This window comes from Osmia lignaria, chromosome 13 (assembly GCF_051020975.1).
Source record: "Osmia lignaria lignaria isolate PbOS001 chromosome 13, iyOsmLign1, whole genome shotgun sequence".
Lineage (NCBI taxonomy): Eukaryota > Metazoa > Arthropoda > Insecta > Hymenoptera > Megachilidae > Osmia > Osmia lignaria.
This window is the reverse complement of record NC_135044.1, coordinates 7,225,111-7,234,228: the sequence shown is the minus strand read 5'-3', so window position 1 is coordinate 7,234,228 and position 9,118 is coordinate 7,225,111. Positions and strand designations below refer to the sequence as shown.

The 9,118-nt window shown below is 30.3% G+C and overlaps 2 protein-coding genes across 2 annotated transcripts; one reads left to right on the top strand and one right to left on the bottom strand.

Moving 5' to 3' along the window:
- Positions 1 to 612: 612 nt before the first annotated feature.
- Positions 613 to 5,475, bottom strand: LOC117601989 (uncharacterized). The gene is made up of 11 exons (XM_034319386.2): positions 3,794 to 5,475; positions 3,465 to 3,700; positions 3,161 to 3,394; positions 2,935 to 3,085; positions 2,653 to 2,856; positions 2,361 to 2,571; positions 2,105 to 2,289; positions 1,781 to 2,040; positions 1,521 to 1,704; positions 1,178 to 1,453; positions 613 to 1,106 (listed from the first exon to the last, which is right to left on the bottom strand). The coding sequence occupies exons 1-11, from the start codon at positions 5,309 to 5,311 to the stop codon at positions 717 to 719; spliced, it is 3,849 nt and encodes a 1,282-aa protein (XP_034175277.2). The 5' UTR covers positions 5,312 to 5,475; the 3' UTR covers positions 613 to 716.
- Positions 5,476 to 5,697: 222 nt separating this feature from the next.
- Polr1F (RNA polymerase I subunit F) lies at positions 5,698 to 8,875 on the top strand. Its single transcript, XM_034320692.2, has 4 exons — positions 5,698 to 6,241; positions 6,369 to 6,511; positions 6,577 to 6,772; positions 6,832 to 8,875. The coding sequence occupies exons 1-4, from the start codon at positions 6,051 to 6,053 to the stop codon at positions 8,339 to 8,341; spliced, it is 2,040 nt and encodes a 679-aa protein (XP_034176583.2). The 5' UTR covers positions 5,698 to 6,050; the 3' UTR covers positions 8,342 to 8,875.
- Positions 8,876 to 9,118: the final 243 nt, after the last annotated feature.

The window sequence follows — 9,118 nt, the reverse complement described above, 5'->3', positions numbered from 1 at the left end:
ATCGGTGCTTCGGGGTCCCTGACACCCCGTATGCTAACATATCGGTATGCAGTGTCACAGGCGCTTGGGGTTCCTGACACCCCAAGAAGCAATCACGCCGGTATGCAGTGTCACAGGCGCTTGGGGTTCCTGACACCCCAAGATGAAATCACGTCGGTATGCAGTGTCACAGGCGCTTGGGGTTCCTGACACCCCTAGATGAAATCACGCCGGTATGCAGTGTCACAGGCGCTTGGCGTTCCTGACACCCCAAGATGAAATCACGCCGGTATGCAGAGATGGTCACCGGTGCTTTGGGGTCCCTGACACCCCTTCTAGCTATACTCTCTACATGCAGTTCGAATCTTATCTCGGTGTGTCTGGGACCCCATCAATCATGGTTCGCGAGAGAAATGGCGCGAACTTCCTTCCCACCGAAGACCGGTCGGCACCGTTCGGTACTGTTCGGTATAGTTCGGCACCGTTCGGTATGTTCCGCTATCGCCCGATACCAAAGCAGAAACTTTATTAAATTAAAAATTGCAAATTATGAGAAACTACGAGAAACATTCAATAATATTTAAGAACTTAGGGAAATAATTTTTACATCATTTTATTATTTAAATAGATAATATGAAATATATTTCATTCAACCTGCTCTTATTATACACAAAATATTAATATACATTTTATATCTTATAGTACAATTAATAAATTATAGTTGAAATTATATATTATCACCTAGAATTTCCCGTAAAATTTTTATTTAACAACTTGTGAATTTTTGTTTGGTCTCTATCCGTTGGTCGAACAGGAGACTGAAACTCTAAAAATACTCGCTTGGAACTGTTATTAAGTACAATTGGAGATAAACTTGATGGTTCGCCATATCGTTGTAGTCTTTCAAGCCGCTCCTGTACACTAATAGGCTTCGCTGATTGATTTAGTAAATTATATCTTGAATGTTCTTGATATACATCATTAGTAAATTTTTTATCAGAACTAAGGTTTTCATTCGATGTTTTATCGAGGTTATTTTTATACGAATCTGAAATTCTTGTCACCGATTTCTTTTGTACTTCTTTTGAAATTTCTTCAGCACATGTTGTTATATACGTACTAGCATCCTTAAAAACATTTATGATTATTATATTACAGAATTATAAATATAAAACGTAACTAATAATTATAAGAATACCTTGATTAAATGTTTTAAATCTTCAAAAGGTTGTTGAAGATGATTTTGCCGAGGATTACGAGTAAATGTACTTCGTTCTGTACAATATGTTATTGGTATGTTCCATGAAGTAGCCCGTCGCCACTCTAAATTGCTACAAGCAACAAATGATCCTACTGTCAAAATTTCTGCGTATCCATGAGAGACTATGCCATGCCAAAATAATATTGACATGTATGAAGATTGAAAATCCCTATCTGGATATGCCAAATATACAGCTTCAAAATGTTTCATACCCTATAAACACAATAATTACATTTAATCTTAATCTTTTTGATACATAGTCTACATACACGTAACTCACATAAGGTTCATTTCCAATTCCAACAATAACTCCTACTGTATCAAGTTCTCCATAAGCTGGGGCAAAAGTGGCCTTATTTACATCACATAATGGTGTATATGTTCTCCGAGAATAAGTTATATTAAAAACATTTACTTGATTAAATATTGTATTTCGGGTTGTACTCAACTGTAGCACGTTGCCTCTGTTATAGTACATAGTAACAGATAATATTTGAATGATAATCAGATATGTCAAAATAATATTTATATAACTGGTACCTTTTCCCCAATGGTATAACATTGCAAATTGATACAACATTTCCTTCTTTTAAAATATCTGCAATTTCTTCGCTAGGCGACCAGATTGAGAGAATAGCACTCGTTTCTTCTTCAACTACTCGAATCTTTAAAAGAGGTGTAACTTGACGTGGAGGCGGTAAGGTTTCTTTTAACTGTGATTCCAGTTCTCGTCTAAATTTTTCCTCCTTTACGCGGTAATTATTCTTTAATTGCTCAAATTCTCGTTTTGATAGATATTCCTATAACGAAGTATCAAAATATAAATTTATAAAATAGAAAAATAAAAATTTTAATAATGTATACCTGTTTCTCACACTCCTCAATCCAGTCACTTACTGATAAACCAATACTATCTGTATTTGAAGAACTTTTTCTTCTTTCAGTGGAAAAATATTTTTCTGCTTTAGCATAAAACGCTTCTATAGTCAATCTGCATTCCTTTTCATAAGCAATATTAGCTTTTTCTTCACATCTTGCATTGCGAAAAACTGAAATTATGAAACACAGAAGTTTAAAATGTAGTTAATAACTTTAAAATTATTCGAAATATATAGCTTACTAGATCCTCCTATCGGAGTTTTCTCGCGATATAACATTGGATACACTCTTGTAATCAGAACTTTAATTTTTCCAACCAATCCACCATTTGAATTAATGGTCTTCAACTTAATGCACAACGGCCCTGAAGGAACTACATATCCTAATTTTGTGTCCCACCTTGCTCTTCTAGTTGAATTTGTATGTATCTTTAAACATACATTTTTTGGAACCTATAAATTATCAATCAAAAATTGTATATACATTTACCATTTTTCATAAAACTTTGGTGTAGTATTTAAAAGTATATTTACTTCAAGAGGTAAACATCCTTGATCACAGTTTAATAATTCAGACCCATATGTTATTAATTTTGTTCCTTCTTTTACTTTACCAGACATTACATTTTTAACCATTGCCTGATCGATACAAGCTGGAACACTATACCATCCATCTGTTAATATTACTTTTTTTGATGCTGTTAACGAAGAACTATTTGTAATAGTACAATCGTCAGGCTTTTAAAAGAAATATGTTTTATTAATTTTTAATCTTACATATTTTACTATCTGCATTTACAAATTAAACCAAATTACCTCGGTAATCGATTCTACGCATAAGACCATCCTTTTCGACGAAACATCATCTTTTTCTAAAATTTTTCTCAGAGCTGATCTTTCAGATCTATCAATTTCACGATCATAGCGATATTTTAATTCCATCATAACTCTATCAGGAGTTAGTGCTCTAAACAGGAAACCCTTTTTATAAGTAACATAAAATTTATTATTCTCTATCATTAACACAATCAATTAGTTTTACCGTGGTAAAGTAACAGATCCCAATTTTATTCTATCCATTGATGCTAATTTCCATACAATCAATTTGAAATGGTTTTCAACCCATCCATCGAAAAGTAAACTGGGATCTACTCCTGGACTTGCTAGAAAAGCTCTGTTAATTTCTGTTATTCCTACATAACCATTTTCATCCAAAATTAAGCAGGCTCCGTCTTTTAGTTTTATACCTTCCATATTATTTTGTACAACATCTTGCCTAAATATTGTATACGAAGTTCATAAACAATTTACTCATAAACATGGAGATGAATAATTAATAGCCTTACCCATAAAAATCTGTACATCGAAATTTAAATGTTATTGCATTATCAGCTGTTATATCTAAAATTTCAAGCGGTAATTTTCGTTCCATAAGTTCTTTACTTGTACATGGTATTGGTTTATTTCCTCCACTGATTTCTCTCCATGATACACGATTGTTGTGATTAGTCTTTCTATATAAATATAATACACTAATTGTAGGTTTAGGTTTGCATTTCTCTTTTAAACTAATTTGTTTTTCCTGAAAGTATATCGATATAAATTTAAAGTATAATGTTAAGTATTTTACCCTATATTAATATTCATATTATTTGAAAATAAAAATTAAACTTACTTGTTTCAAGATAGCTTTAAAACGTTTCTCTAAAATATTTTCAGATTGATTTATAAATTCTATCATTAATTGAGTATCATTAAATTCATTGGTAACTGAAATATCACATCTCTTTGTTTCATTCATTGATTCTTCTTTTTGTGTTAAATGCTTATTTTTTTTATTTACAACTTCGTTTATATCTACAAAAATATCATTTGAACTTTTTAAAATACTTATACAAGGACATTTATTTTCTATGTTTTTTAAAGCATTTGTACTTCTTCTTTTACTATTTACACTCTTTCGTTTTCTAGAAATAAATTGCCCTCCTATTACAGGGCTAGATGGAAGTTCTTCATTTTCTTTGCTTTCTATAGAACTGCATTGCTTTAAAGAATCTTCTTCATCAGCTAAGAGTGCAACAGTACTAGCTACAACTTCATGTGAAATTAAAAAATTTGTGGAAGTACTATTTCCTCCATTGCTTTTCCCATTTGTTTCATTTGTTTGATTATTATCTACTGATTTATCAATATTTACAATTAAAACTTTTGGTGACACCAAAGTCATTTCCTGATTTTCTTTTTCTTCAATATTAATTGAATTGTTACAAACAGTTCTTTGAACTTGGAATTCATTACTAAATCTTAACTTTTTAAAGTGATTAGATTTCACTTTGTTTAAAGATGTATCATCGTTATCTATTTCTTTAATTTTTCGTTTTTGAAGTGATTTAATTAACATAGGACTTTCAGGATCTTCCAAAGTATCTTCATGAAATAATGCATTTGATTTTGATAAAGCTTCTTTTGCTACATTTATAGACTGACCACTTGCAGTTTGAAAGTCAATGTTTTGCAATTCATTTTTATTAGATTCTTTTTTAGTTAGATATATGTCTCCAAATTTTTCTACATCTTTTAAATCATTTTTTAACAAATTATGCTTTGATACATTACTTAAATTATTGTTAGGAATTTTAAAGGCACTCAAAGACATTACATTATTTGTATTGTCTATAATACTTTCAGAAAGCAATCTCTCTGCTTTTTGTAATGCTTGCTCTGTTACTACCAGATGTTTACCACTTGCAGTTTTAAATCCATCATTTATCATAGATTCATTGGCTTCACTAGTTTCATTTTTTAATGTATTTCTAGATTCCTGTTCCTCTAATACAGTTTCATTAGAAATAATAACTAAACTACTTTTGGCAGTCCTACATTTAGAAGGCATGATACTCTTTACATTTTCTGTGATTTCAGTAGACAATAATGTTTCTGCTTTTAATAATGCTTCAGTTGTTACATTAATATTTCTGCCATTCGCTGTTTGAAATCCTACATTTGGCAATTGTACTTCAAGCTCACCATTTTGTATCTGAATCTTACATATTTCTTCATGATTGTCTGTTTCCTTTAATTCTTCTGTAAACAAATTCTTTGCTTTTGATATAGCTTTATCAGAAACACTGATTGCACTACCTTTAGCAGTAGTAAAACCACATGAAAATCCATTAACATCATTGGTATACATTTCTGTTAAATTTTTATAGCTTCCCTGATTATTTTCATTGAGTAAATCTGTTTTTAAATCACATTTATATTATCTATTTTTATAGGTTGACTTACAGCTTGTGTTACGTCAAAAATTGCCTGTACGCATGTGTTTCCAACATGTAAGTATGTATATCAATATATATATATATATATACTTCATGCCATGAGAATCTATAACTGCGAAAAGACCCGTTTTCGTTCTTCGCGCATCTCCAGTACGCATCTTCGCCCTGATTGGCGATACTCCCAAACGAAGTGGAAAGCGATTAGCAGAGAGCTCGCTGCGTTCCCCCACCATCTTCCAACTTGCGCGTTTAGTTATGGACTCTCGTGACACTTAATATACATGCATACCTGACTCAGTTGATTGGTCGTATACGAAATTGCGCGTTGATTTTTAAGTTGGAAATAGAACATGTTTTCTGAATATACTTTAGAAAATAATGCAAAATTATCTGAAGCTTTATTTTTTATGTCCATGGATGCTAAATTCATAAACCGTCTGGTAAATAGATATAGCCAAGATTGCATTAGTAGTATGAATGTGCCCCAATGCGCACAATTCCATAGATAAAAAAATTGGCGGGGCTTAAACCTAACTTAACCTCTTTGAAACTATTTGAAGGCACATACACTAAGTGTACTGATTTTACGTTGCCGACAAAACATGTGTTTAACCTATAATAGTGTTTAGTTTACATCTCTAACTAATAAAGATGAAATTTAAAAAATATACAGGGATTACATGGTCCGTTTTAGAACTTACGGCACTCCTCGAAGACGAGGATTCTCATGTTTCTTTCGAGAAATTTAAAAAGCATCTTGGTTTACATCCATTTCATTTAACAAATCTAACTGCCGCGTTAAATGAGATTTTAAGTTCAAATTTGAACTTTTATGACACAGAGTATGTGTTTTTAATTTTAAGAATATGTTTTATGATTTTCATTTTTATTGTAGATACAAGACATTCTTGGTTATGTTTACATCATCAATATTAAAATATTAATGAATTAAATTATTTTTAATTACAGATTAAAAGGTTTTGTATTGGCTTATAAAAACCCCAAATTGTTAACACCATTGGGAGATATATTTTATGATACTTGTTTCATTCATATTGACATAGAAGCAGATTTTTATATATTCAAACCAGAAGTAGGCTCTTCATTGAAAGGTAATACTCTGTTTTTATATAATTTTGAAATTTTATATTTGTTGTTAATAAAGAAGGATTTATAGGAATTGTAAGTAAGAAGGGATTAGATCACATTGGAGTGCTTGTACATAAAGCTTTTAATGTATCAATTCCAAAACTGGATGATGAGGAAGATTGGGTAGGAGATAATCTTGAAATAGGACAAGAAGTACGATTTGCAATAACCCATCTTGATTTTACTAGTAAATTACCTTATATTCGTGGTGTCTTAAATCCAAGGTAAGTAAACTTTGGATAGTTTTTCTGATAGTTGAATAATTATTTCTTTGTTATTTCAGTGATTATTTACAAGGTTGTAGATTAACAGAAAAAGTTAGTAACTCACTTGATAACAGCAATCAAGATGGTACTGATAGATCAAGAAAAACTACTAAACAATCTAAACGACATACATTTCATGGAATTGATTCTGCAAATACCTCTGAAGAAGATTTATCACAGATAAAGAAAAAGAGAGATAAACATAAAAAATTAAACAAAACTATTGAAATAGAAATGACTGAACCCACTGAAAAGGCAAAGAAAGGCAAAAAGCATTCTAAAAAAGTTCAAGAACTGGAAGAATCAAAACCTATGTTGAATGACACAGAAACTGTGTCAACTGGATATACAAACAGTATTTTTACAAATAATAAATTCATAGACAATGAGGAATCTGAAGAATCTATTAGTCCAAAGCATAAATATAAAAAGAAATCTAAAAGTCATGGCTCTCAGAGTTCCATAAATGAAGACTTTATTGAAGAGTGTGAAGAGTATCCATCAAAGGAACTATCTAACAGATTATTTGATACAGAGTCTAAAGATAAAATTAATAAAACTAAGTTGAAACAGAGTAGGACAAGCAATGGGACAGAATGGAACATAGAAGAAAATGTGTTTGAACATAAACCAAAATCAAAAAAGAATACTAAAAAAAGAAAAGATTTAGATAGTGATCATTCATCAGACGAGTTCAGTTCATATAAGTATATAAAATATTCAAATAAAAAAGATGCAAATTCATCTATAGAAAGTGAAGGAGTGCTTCCAAACATTAAAATCGAAAACTTAAGTGATACTAATGAAGTAAACAATAGAATAAATACATCTCCTAAAAAAAAGTGCAATGAAAATTCTGAAAAAGTTTCGTTAAAAGGAAAAAATAGAAAAAGTAAAATATTTGATTGCGATTCTACGTATCAGAATGTAAAGATAAAGACAGAAAAAGTGACTAGTGACTCTGAAAACGCACAAGAGGACGATTATATTAAAACCTGTAAAGTATCAAGGATAGATTCTAAATTAAATATATCTACTATCTCTAGCTGTGATTTAGTAGAAGTAGAGGATGATGAAAGTAACACGAAAAAGAAGCATAAAAGACATTCAGAAATTAAAATAAAAGCAGAACCTGAGTTTGAAGGCATTGTAACTAAAGTAGAAAAACCAGATGATACTTATCAAGAAGATAGCATGAAGAATTTATCAAAAATTAATTCACCTAAGAAGAAACGTAAGGTTAATTTACCTAATAATAACGACAGTGATGAAATGGGTACAAAAAGTAATGTGAAACACTTTAACAAAATAAAACCAACAGATGAAGATATAATGATTTATAATATAAAAGAGGAAAGGGAAAGTTCTGTAGCAAGTATTGGATCGAACGATGACAGTTATAGATATACTCGGAAAAATAGAAAAAATTTAATAAGTTCTCCAAGTAAAAATAAATCTGGACAGTTAGAATTAGATTTTGAATTCAGCAATGTTAGAGTTAAAACCGAGAAATTTACGGATGATTAAGATATTTACTCTGACCGTACAATTTTTGTAAGCAAGAGAGTATTTGATGTATTATTTCAAATAATCGCAATGAATTTATAGATTATAGTGGATCACATTGTATAAATGTATATGTACATAAACTCTATTTTGTTATATTAATAAGGAACTTCCACAAATTTTAAACATTGATACACTTTTTATCTCTTTTATGTATGTTGGTAATCAGTTTGATTTATGCATACTGTAGTTTATACTATCAAAACATTATATGTATATACTTTAATAAATAAAAGCGAAGAAATTAACTTTCGATGAAAAATAATTCACCGTAGGATTGGCATGTATTTTTTTTATTGATAATAAGATACCTCTTACCTCTAATTTAATACACATCACATATTTTCTTATTGTAATGTGAATGTTAGGAATATATACAAAAAGCCATTACAGGGAATTCCTTGATATTTTACGGCGTTACATCGAAAAAACGTGTAGAGTCCGTTTAAGGTACTTATGAAGACATCTTATTTTTCTAAATGCGATGTGTGGTGGTATTCAGAGACGACCATGTACAATTAAAATTATAAAATAAAACCAATTTTGCAGATTGGTTCAGTTAAGTATGTAACCATGTACAATTATTAGTTATACTTAAGCCGATATAGTTAATTACAATTTTTTTTTTGTTCCGTGTATCCATAGGATTTACAAATTTCGCTTATGTTTAATACGATGTACATGTTAATTACAGTGTCACAAAAAAAATTGAAGTTTTATAACAAATTCATTATGAAA